The sequence below is a fragment of the Papaver somniferum genome, chromosome 7, assembly GCF_003573695.1.
Source record: "Papaver somniferum cultivar HN1 chromosome 7, ASM357369v1, whole genome shotgun sequence".
NCBI classification, from domain to species: domain Eukaryota; kingdom Viridiplantae; phylum Streptophyta; class Magnoliopsida; order Ranunculales; family Papaveraceae; genus Papaver; species Papaver somniferum.
In genome coordinates, this window is record NC_039364.1 from 4,704,741 (window position 1) to 4,726,174 (window position 21,434).

Consider the following 21,434-nt stretch of genomic DNA (forward strand, 5'->3'; position numbering starts at 1 on the left):
GAATATAGGCTACTCAAACAACGAATTGAATAAATAATATAGCCTCTATTCAATGTAAGAGGATAGTGGTGTGGTTGAGGTTCAAGTTCCTAATTCAGTGCAGTGTGGGTAATGGAATTGAAGATAAGGTTTATTGCCCTAGTATAGAGACACATCCTAAGAGTTGAGATTTGAATGAATTATTGAGGAAGTACAGTAAACTATAGATATCTTGTGAACGTAGGGTTGGAATTGCACTATATGCAAAAAAAAGTTCAATAATTTTCTTACTTAAAATGGGAGGGTATGGAAAAAATATACCGCCCACTGTTTTTTGTACCAAAAAAAGAAAAAAGCAAACAATAAATAGTTATTACCTCGTATAAAGAAAGAGCATTGCCAAAAATGAAATCAACAGAACCTTTAATGTAACAATCTTTATAATGCCTTCCAAAATGATCATAAAATGTATCTTGAGCACCCAAAAATCTACAACCTGAAAAAGTTGCGGTATCTGTTGATATTCTAAATGCTACTGCCCAGGGGCGGACCTAGGAATTCCGAGATGGGAGTGTAAAAATTTGCTAGGGGTGCAAAGAAATATTTTTAGGGGATGCAAAGAAGCAAAAATAGGCTTGTATATGAAAAGAAAAAAATCTTGTTGGGCATAAATTAGGCTTTGGAGCCAGCTGGGCAGGGGGTGAAATTGCAATCCCATGCAATGGCTGGCTCCGCCCCTGCTACTGCCCGCACTCTCATTTCTCCTCTTGCTGGTAATGGTGTTGTATTAACCACTTTTCTTATCAACTGGCTCATTTTGTATCAATACTTCGTTTAGAAAGAAGTTGTTTTGAAGAATTTTAGAAGAAGAGACAGTAGTGGTGTGAGTGAAAATGAATTCAGATGATAGGATGTATAGGTTTTGAAAATTATAGCTGTCTGGAAAAGGGACGTTGGATATTTCATCGTTGGCGTTTTTGCTTCTCATGCCCGCAGTTGTGAGTCACAAGCTGAGTTTAACCTTCCAATGCGGGTGGATGTTCTCATACGCTTGATGATCAACCTCCCATAGTGGAGGAACGTGTTTGGCCATCCATCTGGACTAGCAAAAAATTTGATTGGAATTTTGGTAAAGTACCCGATACAAAAATACCCATTAAAAAAATTCTCCCGTTTTTAAAAACTATTTAAACTGCCCTTACCGTCTATATTAGCGTCTTGGGCCCATATATTGAGTCCACGGTTGTTTATTTAGTCAAAAACAAATTATCCAAATTACCAAAAAACCCTCCACTATATGTTAAATGAGTGAGAGAAAGTAAATCTCGTTTTACATGAGTTGATGGTGGTTGTTGCTGATACTTCGAGAGACGGAATAGAGAAGAAATTGCACGAACTGATGATGAAATTGTTGTGGTGCTGATGAAATTGAGAATTTCAGAAGACAAATCCAGTAAACGAAGAATCCGAGAATCACACAGATAGGGTTTGTATATGGGCGAAATTGTGAAGCTGAGCTAGGGTTCTAAACATAATCAAATTGAGCATAATTTCATGGGTTCGTGGATGAAGGTGATATCTCAAGGAAGAATTAGGGTTCAGTGTTGTTTCTTTCAAGAGAAGGAATAGATTTATTCAAGGGTTTGATAAGATCTGAAGCTGGAAGAGAAAGGTTGTCTGTGTTGAATTCATGGCTTTTTGGCTGAATTCGAACTCTCAATCGAATATTCACGTGAATGAAGAACCTGAAGGTCAGGGTTAGTGGTGGATATTTTTTGAAAGGGATTAGATGTATGTTAGGGTTTGTCTACTGGACTGTATCAATGGGGTTTGAATGTGGAATTTGAATGGAAGAAGCTACAAAAGAAAGTTGGGTTTTAGTTCGATTTGCAACCAGTAAGGACATCGGGGAGAAGATGAAAATTGTAATCTGGGTTTCTGAGATTCAATTGAAGCAAACTTGGGGTTTGTATGAATTTGAGATTGTTTGAGTCACTGGTGAATTTTAGAGATGCCACATAGTCTTTGTGGGCCGGGCCGGTCCTGCACAGGGGAAGACGGTCCTGACTAGTATATATATATAATGATAAGGGAAGATCTTATCGGATTGAAACATCGTTTTCCTCTTCTTCTCCCAAAATTTCCTCGGCACCATCGAAACCAAAAACATCACAGAAAATCAATCGAATCCCAAATCAGAGTCCGAATCCTGGAAAACACAATGTCTCCGAACCAAAGCTTACTGTTAGAAGAAACACAAGAAGATATTTCATCAGATCCCAAAACCCTAAGCCTTTCATCAGCATCATCATTAGGTATAATTACTCATGGTTCCAAACAGATGAGTTTTTCAATTTCAAGTCCAGAGAAATCGAATTTTTGCCAATCGATTTCCTTCTACCGTTTTGCTTCAAATTGTTTACAGCATTGTATTAACGAGAAATTGGGCAAGTGTGGTGGAGGGTTTGTTTCAGATGATCCAGGTGAAGTGATGGTGAATTTCATTCGGTCTATAAATACTGGGCAGAAGAATAAGATGTATGATGATTACAATTCGTCGAATTTTCAAGTGGTTCAATCTGCTCAACTTGATGCGGAGAAGAAGGGTTGGGTTACTGCAATGGTGAAATTGCAATTTAATAAAGACGGTGTTGCTCATGTTTATTTTGAAGCTTTTAATTTGAGTGATAATGGTGCTTTGAAGACGTTTAAACAAGGGTGGTTTCATTTTCATCCTAAGATTTCCAAGGATACTGTGTTAGGTGGTGTGAGAGGTACTAAGGGATTTCTTAATGGTTTCTTCTTGGTGGTGGTGGGAAAGAATCATCAGGTATATTTCTTGAAACGATTACTGTTATTATGTTTGTGTTGAAACTGTTATGTTTTCTTGGATTGAATGCATCCCCAATTTTGACACTCTGATCATTAGGCACCGAGTCTTATGTTTTATGCGACTAGGTACGGATGCATATTAGCTTTTCTGCTCTTACTGGCAGCTGATAACAGAGAAACATGTAGTGCACATCAGCTGAGAAATTGATCTCTCTCTAAAAGCAATCACTATTTTAGAGTAACAATATGTGCACCGCTTTAACTGTTAGCAGTTCTTGTCCAAGTTGAGACCTAGATTAAAACTTTTGTTCAGTAAATTTCTGTTTCTTCTGCTTATTCGATTTTGATTCCCATCATATCCTTGAGGAGTTTTTGTTTATTTTTCCTGTCTCCACCATTCTTTATTTTCCTTGTGCCTGGATTCGTAAGAGCCCAAATCTGGTTTTTTGCGCTCATAATTTTGTGTGAACTAGAGGTCTTTTTCTAGCTAAGGCGGGAAGTGTGCAGAATTTTGATATATTCCCCTTTTCAGTGGTTAAAGTTTCTGTTAGTGTAAACGTAACGATGATAAATAGAGTAAATTCTCGACCCTGTCCCGTCAAAGGCAGTATTTAGGAAGGTAGTAAAATAGGACATAAAAAATAAAATAAGTTCAGTTTCCTATTAATGGACAGATAAAAGTTCAGTTTCCAAACAATAGACTATTGTGACTTGTATAAATAGGATAGGATCCATGCACCGTTCTTCAATTTCTTTTCACCGTTTCTTTCTTTCTTTTTGCTCAACCTAGGGTATTAGGTTTATTCATCTTGAGAAATTATTTCTAGGGTTAATTGGAATTTACTCAGGTGTATACTGTTTCTGATTCTCAGTATTTCTTAAAATTTGTTATAGGATTGTGATTATTCGAGTCTTCTGTCACTAAAGAGAAAGAGCAGCAGCCGCGATTGTTGGTTGAGTCCGCCTATGGAGATATTAACAAGGTATGATTTTCACCATGTTGTATCGACACACTATTATCCTGGTACGTCAAGGCCGGAGACAGCCATAGAGGTTATTAGCACCAGCTGTCTCGGTGTTTCCAATAATTCTTTTGGCATCGGTGTTGGTACTTTTCCTTGTATTGGCGATGATGTAATGGTAGAGATACTAAGCAGACTGCCGGTGAAATCACTAATGCGGTTCAAGTCAGTTTGTAAGCATTGGTTGTATTTGATTAAACAAGATAAAGGCTTGATTGATTTACACTTCAACCATTCAAAATCACGTCCGCGTCTCCTCTGCATAAACCCATTGCAAGAAAAAGGCGTCCTTCGCACTGGCTATGACGAAGGCTTTGACGTAAGCAGAGCGCTGCGTCAAAGTATTTCTTTTGCAGAGATAGTTAACCGCAGTGGCGGTAAGGATGATGTGGAGGCCATTATTAGCAAGATTAGGATAACCGATGATGACTGGTTCCTTTATGATGAAGTCTTAGGACCAGTAAATGGTTTACTTTGTTTCGTAGATAGGAAGACATTTGGTGTTAGGGTATACAATGCTAGTACACGAGAATTGACACCGTGGGTCAAATCAACATTACTCGCAGAAGAAAAGGACAAGCTCCATAATAAAGACGGCACAATTAAGATAAAAACTCATCATCGTCCGATTTATCACTTTGGGTTCGATCCTGAGAAGAAGGAATATAAAGTTTTCTGCTTTTGGAGACTATCTGTTAGAACCCCAGGCTATCGTTGGCATACCTTTGATCGCCCTGATTATGCAAGATGGGAGGTGTTGACTCTTGGCCGTGACACTAAATGGCGAAAGATCAATATGGTTCCTGACAAGAACAACAAAACAATTATCAATGAGGTGCTCTCTCCGTATGACGTTGGAGAACAGGCGTTGTATGCGGATGGTACTTTGTACTGGAGAAATAAGATCAATTTTGCGGGTCAATGGGGTGATCCCGACGTCATAGTTGCATTAGATGTTGGAAGTGAGAAGTTTAGAGTTATTCCTATTCCTAGTTTCATTCTTGATGAGCCTCATCAACGATTTTATAGGCGGCCTGTTGACATGCTAATGCTGGGTGGACGTGTAGCTCTATTATTCCGAATGGAACCTCAAGTTTATAAGTTATGGATGTTAGATGACGGAGTGGACAACAAACTGAAGAATTGTCAAGGAAGCGAAAGTAACTGGAGTGGAGAGACTATTCAGTTACCTTTTTATACTGATGCACGGGTTCGTGGTTTCGTAGTTGGTGGAAGTACTGAAAATATAGTCTTGGAGCGCCACAACCTCAAAAGACAAGAAGGTATTTATGCAGACTTTGTCAGTCTGTATTCCTATGATCGCAGGAAAGGATCTTGTAAGAAGATTGAGATTGACGGAGTCTCCTTGTTTCCCCTGCGCTCCTCCTCACGCTCCCTAATTACAAGTTTTACTGAAAGCCTCTATTCAGTCACCTGAAAATATTGAAGAAAAAAAAGCGCCAGCAGCAATCTCTCATTGCCTAATGTTTAGGGGCCTGATTCTCCAGACTTTGAACCGCATGCTGCATCTGAATGTTAATAAGCACAGCAGGGGATGAGGTAGCCAGGATGTTATGATGGCGCAGCCAGACTGCAAGTCAAGTCACTTGATGAATTTCCGAGCGCAGAACTGTCACTACCACCGGTTGGAGAAGGCAGATTGTGCTGATTTAATCCAGGCCTCGATGTTTAATGTCTCCTTACATTAGACTTTTGAGATGGAGGTGTTCTAGCTTTCCAAATTGGAAGGAGCGGAGGGATCAAACCCGCATTTTGAGGTCCTGATAAATCAATGTTGCTTTTCAGAGGCCAAGTGTGCATTGCTTTCAATTGGGACATGACATACTCGTTACCCATCACGTTTTGTCTGAGCTTGTGGATCCTGATCGAACAGGCGTCATCTTGTTTGATGGTATCAAGTGCCCAATCCCTGCAACCTGCGATGGAGGCTTTGACGCAGAACCTTGTGATTGGTTAGCTGCCTGAGGAGATGCAGGCTCCAGCATTCTTTGACTGTATGCACGCACGTATCCTGCTCCTTACCCCCATTGGAGGGCCCAACATCCCCATTTTACCTTGTTGATTCTGTTGTTGTGCTTGCAGCAAATTACCTGTGCCTGTGCTTGTTGTGCTTCCAGAAGTGCCGAGCTTGAGAACTTTCCACTCCAGCCGGTGAACTCTTTGCTTGTGCAGAGTAATCAACACCATGGCATGTATTTGCGGAACACTGCGAGGCATTCCATTCAAGATAGGCTGTTGAGGGGTCTGATTCTCCCGACTTTGAACCGCATGCTGCATCTGAATGTTATTAGGCATAGCGGGAGATGAGGTAGTCGCAAACCAACCAGGATCTAGTGACGGCTTGATGAATTTCCGTGTGCTGAACTGTCACTGCCAACTGATGGAGAAGGCAGATTGTGCTGATTTAATCTAGGCCTCGATATTTGATGCCGCCTTACATTAGACTTCTGAGATGGATCTGTTCTAGCTTGCCAAATTGGAAGGAGTTGAGGGATCAAACCGGCATTTTCAGGTCGTGCATAGTTTTCAATTGGGAAATGGCATACTCTTTACCCATCATCTTGTTTTGGATGCTTGTCTGAGATTGTGGATACTGAACAGGCCTCAATCATCTTTGATGTTCAATACTAACTTTCATATGAACACCAATTCGCAAGTTTCATCATGCAACCTAAAATTAACAACAAACCCCGACTTCAAAATTGAATTTGAAGAAACATACAAGGGAAATGACAAATGGGTTACCTTCCGGCCGGTCAAATCCTTTAAAACCAAACAACCAAGATCAATTTGTTTCAGTTGATATGAGAATTAAAGCACGAATATTTCCCAAAGAGAAAGAAACCCCGAATCCCAAAACTACAAGTAGCTAACAAGCATTTACATACAGCAATTAGAGTAGGAAAAGATGATACCTTTTCCATCCATCCATTTCCCAGTAAGAAGCAGAGAATTGCCAATCCTACAAGAGGGACACAAACCCATAATTCAAGTTAACAAAATGTAAAAGCCAAGAAGAAGAAGGAGGGCCCAATTGTCAAAAGTTTGACTATTAATTCAAATATCCGACCGTTGCAAACACCGATAAAAGGAATTACTATGAAATCCAAAAAAAAAAAAAGAAAAAATTGGAAACCAGAGGAATTAAGGAAACTTTGAATTAGTGTAAGTATCTATTAACGGTTCCAATTCACTATCCTAATTTCAATTTCTTATCCAGCGGAAAGAAAAAAAAAGTCCTAATTTTAATGGGATTCAGCTTGAATAGGGAAGGTTGAAGAACCCAAATTTCTACTTCAGACTGTTCAGGTATGCCCACTCAAAGTCTCTTTCCTTCATTTGAATTTCTTCTTCCGCAACCGAAAAAACCCTAATTTCTACTTGAGAATATAATCAAAGGAAAAACCTTAATTTCTACTTTCAGAACATTCATATATACCCACCCAAATCCTTTTCTTCTCCTGCTACCGAATCAAGAAAAAACCCTAATTTCTATTCCAGAACACTCATATAAACCTACCCAGATCCTTTTTCCCAAATTTCTTCAACTACAACCGAATGGAAACCCAGAGGAATTAAGGAATACTTTGAATTAGTCATAATAATACAGTAGTTGAAACTTGTTCTCTCCTGCTACTGCAATTGAAAAAATAAAGAAGAAAACCCTAATTTTCTCTATCTGTGAAATGGAACCAACACCCTTCAAGAAGCGAGGATCGGTGGTAATCTATTTGTTTGAGGGAAAGGAATTATACATGACATCTGATAGCAGGTTGAGCAAAATTTTCATATCAATTCATTCCGACCACACTCCGTTTAAGGGTCGAGGAAGTTGCAGAAAAAATCGTGAGTTGTGAACAATTCGTGATAAGGATTGCTGGAGATTTTAAGCTTTCCCATGATGAGGTTATCAAACTCAACAAGATAACTGAGTTAGAGAATATTAGTTATGAGACGCTAATTGAAACTTTAGAGGAGAATTTGAATTCTGGGAAAGAATATACAGATTCCGAATGTTGGATATTTTCAAGGTTTGCCGCTATGCAGAGTTTACGAGGATCGACCTGGAACAATGTAGAATCCAATTCCAAGTCGACTGGTGGATGGATATTTACATTATGAGTGTTGTTGTGTCTTGGAGTTCCAAGAAGCAGACTTGTATTTCTGACTCAACGATGTTGTCAGAATTGATAGCGTTAACTGATGCATGCAAGGAGGCGGAATGGCTTAGAAACTTACTTGTGGAAATCCCATTTTGGAAGAAGTCATCTCCAGCAGTCTTGATTAATTATGATAAGCAAGCTACAATCTATAATGTCTCTAACAAGACTTATAATGGAAAATCTAGACATGCAAGTCTTAGACATCAAATGGTAAGACAATTACTCAAAATAGGGGTAGTTGTATTGCACTATATTGAAACAAGTAAGAACTTGGAAGACCCATTTAAAAAAAGTCTACCAGTGTAAGGAAATGAGACTAGGGTTTGTGAATGAAGTTTGATCGCCCATAGCAGAAACCCAATCTATCTTTTGGAAAGGATAAACAAGGTTCAATGTGGTACCAACAAGTTGTGGAGGTGATTATGGATCACTAATATAAAACTTCCCATTTCTAATTAGTGTTGGGTTCTGCAAGAAAAACAGGATGGATAAGAATCTTTAATAAGTCTAACTGTTATAACAAGGTGTCTCGCAGAAACACCTTCGAGACTTACCTATATGAGTATGGAAATCAGGCCGTTTCCTAAGAGAAAAAGACCGTTCTCTAAAGAAGACTCATGAATACAGGATTTAAGCACATGGCCATTAATGTGCGAGCTACTGAACATACTATTCTCAGAAATCAATATGTGTTGAGATTCCGATTTTATCACTAGGGGTACTTGGTTCAAGACTAGTTTCACCACTGAACCTCGATAAGGCTTTGAATTTCTTACACTAAGTGAATGTTCAAATCCAAAAGATTCCTATCATTTATGTATTGGTTTCAACGATGATGCTTATTTCCCAACTAAGCGTGAACTACTTTGGTTTGATCCCACTCGGGTACGTAGGAAGTCACTTTAGTGATGCAGCCACTCTGATTTTACAGTTTTTTTTTTCTTACTTCGAATTTTTGTTCTTGAAAATAGAGGGAGAATGTTGGATATTTTCAAGGTTTGCCGCTACACAGAGTTTACGTCTCGTGGAAATTTTTTGTGGTTTTTTGAAATTCAAAACCTAATTCGGTTTCTCCATAAAATTCTACGGACACGTCTCTTCCCATAAGGTTTCTTCCCAAAAAAAGCCATTAATGGGTGACTGTTGAAAGCGTCTGTTGGAGATGAAATGACATCTCCAAAAGGCATGATTTCCCCTTTAAATAGCGTAGGCTTTCTCCCATTTTGATACATCAAAAACAATCAGTTTTCTTCTTCTCTGTAAGCATCATCAAAACCTTATACAGTGTGATTCTTGGTCAGGTCAAGGAATTACAATCCTTGAATTTGATTACGGTGTTAGGGTTTCATTGAATCCCGAGGCATAATTCGAGAGACCGGTTGTACTCGCAAAGTTTATTGGGAAAGGTCGAATTATTGTCTAAAAGAATCGAAAGAGCCTTGAAGTCAGGGGTACACCATTCTTTGTTCTGTTTTTCATTCTCCTGTTTAACCCATTGTTTTGCAACACCGAATTCGTAATTGTAACCGCTGCTGATGAGAACTCGAATTTGGGAATGGATTTCAGGGTCACCGAGTTGAATCGTCGTGGGAGAACTACATTGTCGGCTGGTGATGGTAATAATAACCTCCTTTGTTTAGGCAATGGTGCTGCTCTTGCAAGGGCTTTCATAGAAGAAGGACTAAAAGTTATGGAGACAAAAACCGAGGCTAATTTGAAAAATCTCTTTAAAAACGCCGTTTATCATGTTTCTCAAAAGAAAGACACATTGGAGGTCTGGTGGTGTTCTCGGCCAGTTGCGTCCAAGGCGGAAAAATTGTCACAGAGTATGTGAGATTCGCTTCTCAGAAAAAATCATGGAAAGTTACAATCCAAGCAGATGGAGTACATGTCTCAAAAACAGATTTCTTCATATCCGAGATCACTGATGTATTAGACAAACCCTACATGCTTAACAAGGTGGACAGAACCTACGAATTGGATGGCGATGACATTTTCTCTTGCACCTTTGATTTCCAAGAGGAGGAGAAGGACGAGGGACCTGTCTCTCCTTACAGAAGAGATCTTGTTTACATTAGAGTTTATCAAAGTATCGAAGACCCTCTCTTCTTCGAATCATCAGACTATTATGAAGACAAGGGAGATTTCAGCACCCATCGGCTGGTCTTCGACTATTTCACGAGAGAGATTGGTTTTCTGAGGTCGTGATGCTGCCATGTATATTGCTCGGATTCATCATGTTGTTTCTTGTTGAGCTTGAATTCGTTCTCTGTGCATTGACCGTTGGTTAAGATGGGATGACTCGCTCGTTGAGTTGTAAGAACTTAGCTAGTTTTGACGAAGTAAGTTTTGTCGTTGTATTACGAAACTGACGATCTAAGTTTTGTTTTCACACGTCGATGAGAATTTCGTTTTTTTTGATGAAGAAAACATTACTAGAGAAAGAAGAAAAAACAAGAAAACTCTTACAAGGAGTAAGAGAAAACAAAAGAGTTACAGTAGATGATGTAGAGAGTTACAAAAACACCAGATTCCAATTATACATAGCACTACTGGAATTCCCATTCAAACTATGTTTGAAAATAGATGCCCAGGATAATAGCAAAGTTCTAGTATTCTGCGCAACTAAATCGACGTCTGTAACCTTCTCTTCAAAAGTTCTCAGGTTCCTCTCAGTCCATATACTCCACAAAACAGCACCCAGAATCAGTTACCAAACTAGCTTGTCATCAGCAGGATCCTTGAGTGTGTGCCATAAAATTTATTCCCATCAGTATTTGGAATTAAAAGACTAATATAAATTATTTTAACGGGTACTAACAAAAGATGTCTTTCAGTTGAGATGTGTGCTCTTTAAAAAGTATAACATATAAAAAAAAGATGATGTGGCTCAACCATAAATTAGAAAGATTGTGATGCCACCACATCATCTCGAACGATTGTCCATTATATTTATAGTATTGGTATACATTACTTTTTAACTTATCATGTGTATAGTATATTTTATCAAATAAATAATATATTTCATATTAAATGTATTTTTTTTATAGATAATACAAATTTTTAAAAAAAAATTAGTATTATTGTGCATGATAAACTATATTAAGAAAAAATATTGAGCTGTTAAAGAAACTATCTAGATTAGTTATTTAGTAAGTTTGAGTTGAATCATGTTCATGTATTTTGGATGTCTGAGTTGTTGACAAGTATATCTGCAGAAATTTTAAATCTAATTGATAGAGATGTTTTAAGTTTGTACGTTGAATCACGTTCATGTATTTATTTGCATCACAGTTTGAATAATTTGGACACTACCTCAGAACGCCTTTTTTTTTCCTATCTAAGCAATAGGATTGGGTAAACCAAGTGATAAAAACCTCCGATCAGTATAGACTAAACCAAGTGATGATGATAGGCATGATCATGATTATCAAATGTCAATTACATATCAAGAAGAGACTTGCATTACATATCAGTTTTGAATGTTGTATATCTTTTACTAGGTTAAATATATCTCCGCATTGGTTTATATGACAACACAAATACATATGCTCTTTCACACAGTTTAATAAAGTTTACTACTGAACAAACCATTTACCACCACGGCCATACTAAAATGCTGAATAAAAACACATAATTAAAATGGATGTGAGATCGACCGGTACCCTGCAATCCAATCTTCTCAGAGGGGTCAAATTTTGTGTTGCTCCGAATCTTTCACATTAGGCCAGCAATGGAACCTATTTAGGTATTGCTTCAATTGTTTTCTCCTTATTAAAGAAATTATACATTTCATATCAAATGTATTTTTTTTCCAGATAATACATATTTTTAAAATAAAATAAATATTATTGCACATGATAAACTATATTAGGACAAAATTATTGAGTTGTTAAAAGAAACATTCTAGATCAAAAGTCGCAGATAACGAAATTGACGTTGTCATGGAAACTCGTCATGAGAGCCTGTTAATTGAAATTGATTCCAAGGCTAGAAAAGATTAACATTGAAAATGAGGTTGAAGTATTTAATCTCTTTAAAGAAGCTGTATATTTTTTTTCAGAAAATAAAGAGACTGTCAGATATGGTGATGTTCTCGGTAACTTGTGTATAAAAAACTAGTCGGTGGTGCGTTGATGGTCTAGATAACTTTTTAAAAAAAAATTCTCGAAACCATCATGGAATATTGCTATTAAATTGTGAAACACATGTTTCCAGGGATTCCTTAATTAAGCCCATCACTTCAAATGTCTCGAATGGACGTTACATGAAAAACAAAGTTGATGTCTCGTCGAAATCGTTAGATTTGAATTATATGCTTTAAAAAAAAATGTGTTTTTTCCCGCATAATATATATTTTTATAATTAAATTTGCACCAAACATGTGGAGATTGATATACATTTCGTACGTGATCGCGTTCGTATTGGTGAGATTCATGTCTTGCACATCTCCTCAGAAAATCAATATGCTGATATCTTCACCAAGGACTTTCCACGACAGTTGTTTCCTCGTTTCCGTTCTAGTCTGAGCGTCTGCTCTTTTCGCGCTCCGACTAAGGGGGTGTAATAGAATAGATTTTATATTGCTTACCTTACTTAGCATTATTCCCTGTGATACTCTTGTTGCGTCTGTAACAATAAAACACTCAAGAAAGATGTTAGAATAAAAATATTAATTTCTGGAAGGTAAATAAACACTCAATTGGACTGCAAACAGAGGACAGAGTCACGTGTTCAACACGCTGTCCTTAACACTATATTTTACCGGTACGCCTCAAGAATGAGTAATGCCTATACCCTGTGGTCAAGTTCGTATCCAGGATAAAACTGTCCGTTGCAAGCACTGTTAGGACTACAGTACTTGCCCACTCTTACGACCTCAACAGCGATTGTGCACGGAATGGAAAATAAAGGACCACACAGGGGGAGAAGACGAAAAGAAGAGGATAGTAGCTCTTCTGGACACAAAACGAAATGAGAGAAAGTGATCGCTTTATATAGGGGAGAATAGAGAGGTCTCATAAACGCGCATTAAAACAATTTCAATTAATTCAGATTATTCCAACGGTTTTAAACGTTCATGCATCACTTAATATCGATTTGAAACGTTCATGCGTCATTATGTTTGATATAAAACGTTCATGCAAATTTAAGTTTGATAAAAAAACGTTCATGCAAATTTAAGTTTGATATAAAACGTTCATGCAAATTAATGTTCATGCATAAACATAATGTTGCCCAAAGAATTAATTTGTTTCAAACATTAATTCGATAATTCAAAAGAAATTTTGCCAAAAAATATAAGTCTTGACCCACACCCACACCCGAGCCCGAACCGGCCCGGCCCGCCCGCCCGCACGGACGGACGGCGGCGGCGTGCGTGCTTCGGTGCGAAGCACCGCGCGTGTGTGAAAATGTGCGATTGCACCAACTAGCCCATTGCCTAAGTCCTCTCCCTCGCACAAAAGTGCTAATGACCCAAGGTCCACTCTAATATCAAAAATTTCAATACTTATGGAGAGGTATCATCTTTAGTTTTCCCTATGTGGGACTAAAGGTTCATTCACAAATAGTGAAAATGAGCTATTGTCCTTAGTGACCAATAGGTCATGAGTTCCAATCCTACCAAGACCAAAAAACCAAAACATTTTATAAACTCATTTTCTCTAACAATCCCCCACATGAACGAAATATCGATAAAAAATCAGAAAACGGAATGTGAGAAATACCACTTAGGCAAGAGGTGACCATGAGGTCTTGAACCTTTTCTTAGTGAGAAATTGCCGGAACTACTTGATGGACAGTGAACGCGATGTCTTGAACTACCATCGTTTGGTGTAATCCTCGATAATAACCACACGTGATATCTCTCTAGGTGTTGTCGAGTTCGTGCCGTTGTGTCCTTTTTGGCCCTGGACAAATCCCGTTTCTCCGAATGCTCTAGAGAATCAGCTCTTTTCTCATAGGAAGCGACCCACTTCCACATTCAGATAGGTGAGTTCTATCAAGAGTGTTTTCTGCTACACCCCACTTAAATCTAAAATTGAAACTATAGAACTCATTAAGACTTAATAGAAAGTCATCTTCACATGCAGTCACACTATCACGTCTACACCATAGGGAAGGGGCAGAGAATGAATTCTCTGATAGTGTTTACCTTGACCCTGCCACAAATTAGTTTATCATTCGAAACCTTGATCTTGGGATCTCCAGTCAGAAAGGTTGAGTATCCTTCATGGCAAGTTTATTTAATGAGCCTAAGCCACATCCCCTTAGATGCATTACTAACTATCTCCTTGGACAAACCTTTCGTCAAAGGGTCCGCGATATTCTCCTTGGACTTAACCCATCAATGGAAATAACGCCTTTTGAGATTAGTTGTTTTAGGGTATCGTGTCTTCTCTTTATATGTATAGACTTCCCATTATAGTAGCTATTTTTAGCTTTAGCTATGGCAGCTTGATTATCACAATGTATAGATATAGCCGGCACAGGCCTATGCCAGAGAGGAATGTCTTCTAAAAAGCATCTTAGCCAAGCGGCTTCCTCTCATGCTTTATCTAGCGCAATAAACTCAGATTCCATAGTGGATCGAGCTATGCAGGTCTGTTTGGAACTCTTCCAAGAAACAGCCCCACATGCTAGAGTGAAAACATATCCACTCGTAGACTTAGACTCCAGTGAGTCTGATATCCAGTTTGCATCACAAAATCCCTCAAGGACGGCATGATACCTTTCATAATTCAAACAAAAGGTCAACGTGTATTTCAAATACCTCAACACTCTAAAAAGTGCATCCCAGTGTTCCTGCCCTAGATTACAAGTATACCTACTTAATCTACTCACAGCATAAGCAATGTCTGGCCTAGTACAGTTCATCAAATACATCAGACTTCCTATAACTCGTGAGTATTCAAGTTGTGATACTCCATTACCTCTGTTCTTTTTGAGTTTACAACAAGGATCATACGGAGTTTAAGCAGGTTTATAATTAAAATGATTGAATTTTCTAAGCAAAGATTCAACATAGTGAGATTCACTAAGACTATAACCGTTAGAATTTCTCCTAATTTTCATCCCTAAGATTACATCTGCAGGGCCTAAGTCTTTCATGTCAAAGTTCTCATTCAGCATGTTCTTAGTGGAATTAATTACATCCATGTTTGTACCAAGTATAAGCATATCATCAACATACAAGCATACAATCACACAAGCATCATTTACAAGCTTAGTGTATACACACTTGTCATATTCATTGATTCTAAAACCACTAGAAAACATTACATGATCAAATTTTTCATTCCATTGTTTAGGTGCTTGTTTCAATCCATACAAAGATTTTTTCAGTTTACAAACTTTGTTTTCACAACCTTTCACTACAAAGCCCTCAGGTTGTTCCATGTAAATTTCTTCATCTAATTCACCATGTAGAAAAGCTGTCTTTACATCTATTTGATGTATTTCTAGGTTATGAACCGCGGCTATAGCAATTAACATCCTAATGGAAGTAATTCTCGTAACGGGTGAGTAAGTATCAAAGAAATCTACACCTTCCTTTTGTTTGTAGCCTTTGACATCTAACCTAGCCTTGTATTTTTGAATAGTTCCATCTATGTTACGTTTCCTCCTGAAGATCCATTTACATCCTATGGCCTTACACCCTGGAGGTAAATCTACTATCTCCCATGTATCATTTTCTTTGATGGATTCCATTTCACTAATAGAAAACTCTTTCCACCACGGAGCTTCAGAAGAAGTCATGGCTTCTTTATAAGTCTGAGGATCAGACTCTGCTAGTGTTATGAAGTCAGGTCCAAAAGAGGTCTTGGTTCTAGCCCTTTTAATCCTCCTAAGATCAAATTCTACTTCATCTTCCTCTAAAGGTAAAGTCTGACTGGTTGAAGGAACATCTAGGGGATCAACACCTCTCTTATGAGAGTCAGATTTTAAAGGAAAAACATTTTCAAAAACCACAGCATCCCTAGACTCCATAATAGTATTTACACCGATTTCAGAAACATCAGAATTCACAACCATAAATCTATATGCAGGTGTATGCTCAGGATACCTTAAGAAGACACAATCAACAGTTTTGGATCCTATCTTGGTTGCTTTAGGTTTAGGGATATGAACCTTAGCCAAACACCCCCACACTTTAAAGCATGCTAAAGAAGGTTGTCTCCCTTTCCACAATTCGTATGGAGTTTTATCTGATCCTTTAAAAGGTACTCTGTTCAGGATATAGCAGGATGAGAGGACAGCTTCCCCCCACAATTTCGAAGGTAATCCTGAACTAATTAACATGGCATTCATCATCTCCTTAAGGGTGAGGTTCTTACGTTCAGCTACTCCATTCGACTGAGGTGAATAAGGAGGGGTAACCTCGTGTATTATGCCATGTTCTACACAGAAATCTCATATAGGAGTTATGTACTCTCCACCACGGTCAGACCTAATGGTTTTAATGGTAGTATTCAATTGGTTCTCAACTTCTAGTTTATACCTCTTAAATGCTTCTAAGGAATCATCCTCACCTCTAAGAAAATATATATGACAGTACCTAGTACAATCGTCTATAAAAGTAACAAACCATTTCTTGCCACCTATGGTTTGAACTGATTTCATGTCAACTAGGTATGAGTGGATTAATTCTAAGGGTTTAGAATTTCTATGAACATTTTTGCTAAAAGGTTTTCTAGCATAGTTTGATTCTACGCATATTTCACATTTGTGTTCCTTTTCCAAACTAAATTTGGGTATGCATCCCACATTGGCTAGTTTAAGCATTGACTTATAATTTACATGTCCAAGTATACCATGCCAAACGTTCAAAGACTCACAAACATAAGCAGAAGAATCATTATTATTCATTACAGCAGAGTTTACATTAAGCTTATACGGACCCTCAGTCTTATAACCCTGCCCCACATAATCCTTACCCTTAGTTACGACACATTTCCCAGATTCTATTACAATTTTAAAACCCTTATCATCTAAAACAGCACAAGAAACAAGATTTTTGCAGATGTCCGGAACATGAAGAACTTCATTCAAAGTGAGAGTCTTTCCAGAAGTGAGCTTGAGCCCAACTTTGCCTTTTCCTACAACCGCAGCTGCAGATGAGTTACCCATATAGAGTTTATCTCCTTCCCCTTCCTTATTGTAGGAGGTGAACCTTTCTTTGTTCCCACACACATGTTTGGTAGCCCCAGAGTCTACCCACCAGTCTCTCACATTTGTTACCAAATTTACTTCAGACACCGTTCCAGAAAATTCATCTTTGTTGTTTTCAACCAAATAAGCATTATTTTTCTTTTTAAGGTCCTTACGGTTTCTACAGTGAACCGCCATATAGCCAGATTTCCGCAAGCATAACAATCACCCTTAATTTTATTAATGCTAGATTTAGGTTTCTGAAACATACCTTTCTTGCTTGGAGGTTTCTTGGAGTTGTTTCGGTTCTTATCAGCATTGGAACCTTTGTGTTCAGTCACATGAGCTTTGTAAGACATGTCCCTTGAAGAAGATACATTTTTGTCCTTGGAGCACAACAATTCTTCAACTTGAATTTTCTTACCCAGTTCAACCATAATAACTTCAGCAGTTTCATGTATCCGTTTTTTCTTGTACTCGGACCAGGAAGTAGGCAATTTCTCGATAGCAGTAGACACTTGAAAATTTTCATCAATCACCATACCTTCCGCAAGAATTTCATTCATAATTTGTTGGAGTTCAAGGAATTGATCAACCACAGATTTGTCATTCACCATTTTGTAAACTCATTTTCTCTAACAACTCTTAATAATGGCTGTATTATCTTCATAATAATATAAAGGAACCAAAGGCTTGGAGAGATTCTCCAGGGGAGTTTAACAATTATGTAAGACTGTGCTTGCTAAAGTGCCAAGGTTGAGAACTTTCCACGCCAGCAGGTGAACTCTTTGCTTGTGCAGAGTAATCAACACCATGGCTTGCATTCGCGGAAGACTGTGGTGGATGCTCTCCATTCAAAATAGGATGTTTAGGGGCCAGATTCTCCCGACTTTGAACCGCATGCTGCATCTGAATGTTATTAGGCACAGCGGGAGATGAGGTGGTCGCAAACCAACCAGGATCTAGTGACGGCACAGCCAGACTGGCAGACATGTCGCTTGATGAATTTCCGTGTGCTGAACTGTCACTGCCAACTGATGGAGAAGGCAGATTGTGCTGATTTAATCCAGGCCTCGATATTTGATGCCGCCTTAAATTAGACTTGTGAGATGGATCTGTTCTAGCTTGCGAACTTGGAAGGAGTTGAGGGATCAAACCGGCATTTTCAGGTCGTGCATTGTTTTCAATTGGGACATGGCATACCCATCATCATGTTTTGGATGCTTGTCTGAGATTGTGGATACTGAACAGGCCTCAATCATCTTTGATGTTTAATACTAATTTAGTTTCATATGAACACCAATTTCATCATGCAACCTAAAATTAACAACAAACCCCGACTTCAAAATTGAATTGAAGAAATATACTATAAGGGAAATGACAGCCGGCCGGTCAAATCCTTTAAAACCAAGATCAATTGTTTCAGTGGTTGATATGAGAATTAAAGCACGAATATTTCCCAAAGAGAAAGAAACCCCGAATCCCAAAACTACAAGTAGTATCATGGCTAACAAGCAATTAAAATGGGTAAAAGCCAAGAAGAAGAAGGAGGACCAAGTTATCAAAAGTTACTATAAATTCAAATATTGGGTGACCTCTTCTTCCAGAACCATCCGACCGTTGCAAACACCCATAAAAAAAAGAAAAGAAATTCAATTGGAAACCAGAGGAAGGTTAAAGAAACCCAAATTTCTACTTCAGCACACTCAGGTATGCCCCCAAAATTCTCTGATTTCTTCTCCCGCAATTGAATTCCTTCTTCAAAAACCCAAATATCTACTTGAGAAGAGAATCAAAGGAAAAACCCCAATTTCTACTTTAGAGCATAATCAAAGGAAAAACCCTACTTTCTATACAGTTGAAACTTGTTCTGCAATTGAAAAACAGAAGAAAAAAACCCTAATTTTTTCTATCTGTGAAATGGAACCAACACCCTTCAAGAAGCGAGGATCAGTGGTAATAATCTATTTGTTTGAGGGAAAGGAATTACACATGACATCTGATAGCAGGTTGAGCAAAATTTTCAAGAATCACAAGGGTATTCCTCAGAGAGATGGAAAGGGTAAAAAAAGGAGAGAAATTTCATATCAATTCGCTCCGACCACACTCCGTTTAAGGATCGAGGAAGTTGCAGAAAAGATTGTGAGTTGTGAACAATTCGTGATAGGGATTGCCGGAGATTTTAAGCTTGCCCATGATGAGGTTATTAAACTCAAGAAGAGAACTGGGTCGGAGAATATTAGTTATGAGACGCTAATTGAAACTTTAGAGGAGCATTTAAATTCTGGGAAAGAAGATACAGATTCCGAATTTGTAATTGTAACCGCTGCTGATGAGAACTCGAATTTGGGAATGGATTTCAGGGTCACCGAGTTGAATCGTCGTGGGAAAACTACATTGTCGGCTGGTGATGGTAATAATAACCTCCTTTGTTTAGGCAATGGTGCTGCTCTTGCAAGGGCTTTCATAGAAGAAGGACTAAAAGTTATGGAGACAAAAACCGAGGCTAATTTGAAAAATCTCTTTAAAAACGCCGTTTATCATGTTTCTCAAAAGAAAGACACCATTGGAGGTCTGGTGGTGTTCTCGGCCAGTTGCGTCCAAGGCGGAAAAATTGTCACAGAGTATGTGAGATTCGCTTCTCAGAAAAAATCATGGAAAGTTACAATCCAAGCAGATGGAGTACATGTCTCAAAAACAGATTTCTTCATATCCGAGATCACTGATGTATTAGACAAACCCTACATGCTTAACAAGGTGGACAGAACCTACGAATTGGATGGCGATGACATTTTCTCTTGCACCTTTGATTTCCAAGAGGAGAAGAAGGACGAGGGACCTGTCTCTCCTTACAGAAGAGATCTTGTTTACATTAGAGTTTATCAAAGTATCGAAGACCCCCTCTTCTTCGAATCATCAGACTATTATGAAGATAAGGGAGATTTCAGCACCCATCGGCTGGTCTTCGACTATTCTGAACAAGACGATTCGTTCACTATAGGACCGGGGCTTACACATGACGACCAATATCAAGAGTTCAAAGAGCAAGCCAATTTTACAAATGGAATAATGTTTCTTGACAATGATAAAGATTGTTTTATCATATGGTCCGGCTAGGAATAAAATCCAACAATCTCGTTCCTTTTATACAGTTCCTATAAAAGTAGTATTTGAGAAGGTTATATAAGGCATAATTGAAAGAGCAGGAACCAGGGTTGATCAGTCACATTACAAATCATCCTGTCTGAATACATTTCACCAAGGTTGTTAATCGTGAATCGCAAACCATTTTTCATTTTTAAGAAACGTATATCCAAAGACAAAAAGAACGAACTACACAGAGAGCTGAACAAGTAGAAGACATACCTTTGCAAAGTACCCGTCAGGGTATTCTGCGCGTTTCCGAATATTCAACAGACCAAACTCCAACTTTCCAGACGCTTCACTCTTCACCGCCTGCAATACCACAATTCCATTAGGGACACAAAAATTTGCATAAAAATCAAATTTGGACCAAGGAGATGACACCACAGAAATATACCTATTTAAGTGAGCCATATAAATTTCCATAACCATAAGCAGCCAAAAGTGCTTTACTTACTTCACTGAAAATCTGGATGAAAGTTCCTAATCTCTTCTCTCCAGCTTTAAACTACATGACAGAATTTTGCACTAGCATAAGGTTTAGTCTTTTAGACAGCTCCCTCCTTACCAAAAACTTGTAGATATTATCATAAGAAACTGAAAAATCAATAGACAACACTGAAGCTGGTGGACATTTTTCAATTATTTACATATATAATTTCGTGTCCTAAAAATAACAAGTAAAGCACCATCTGTAATATAAAATTGGGCAACCAACCAGTTCAGCGGAAATATATCGTCTGCACACTTTTTCCTTTTAGGTTGGCACAGGGAATTAGGATTTGCCCAACTACACCTTTTTTTGGGCTAGCCTAGCTTCTATTTATAAATCAAAACAGAACATATAAATTGAAATAAAAAAAAAGATGGTGTCTTCAGAGGCTTTTCCCACCTTCAAACACATTTCACTAAAACAGCATGATGGAGCAACAAACTAGGAGTTGGCGATTGGTCATAGTAATGTGGGCTCTGCCATGCAAAAACAACCAAGAGGATTCAAGGCACAATCTGAGGTTAAAGTGGGTGGGCAGTGGATACAATTTGAAGCCGTTTGGATAACACATCCGATGCAATTTGGTAGGCTGTCAAACAAAAAAGAGAAATAAACATGTGGTGGTTC

At 38.2% G+C, this 21,434-nt stretch overlaps 1 protein-coding gene across 2 annotated transcripts; it reads left to right on the plus strand.

Annotated features, from left to right (window-relative positions):
- Positions 1 to 1,329: 1,329 nt before the first annotated feature.
- LOC113294743 lies at positions 1,330 to 6,497 on the plus strand. 2 transcript variants are annotated; one of them, XR_003332682.1, is made up of 3 exons: positions 1,330 to 2,809; positions 3,706 to 5,848; positions 5,937 to 6,497. XR_003332682.1 is itself a non-coding variant. In XM_026543120.1 (2 exons), the coding sequence occupies exons 1-2, from the start codon at positions 2,063 to 2,065 to the stop codon at positions 5,269 to 5,271; spliced, it is 2,313 nt and encodes a 770-aa protein (XP_026398905.1). In that variant the 5' UTR covers positions 1,330 to 2,062; the 3' UTR covers positions 5,272 to 6,497. The 2 variants fall into 2 exon arrangements, 1 of the variants encoding a protein (XP_026398905.1); XM_026543120.1 differs by having other exon boundaries at positions 3,706 to 6,497.
- The last annotated feature ends 14,937 nt before the right edge of the window (positions 6,498 to 21,434 follow it).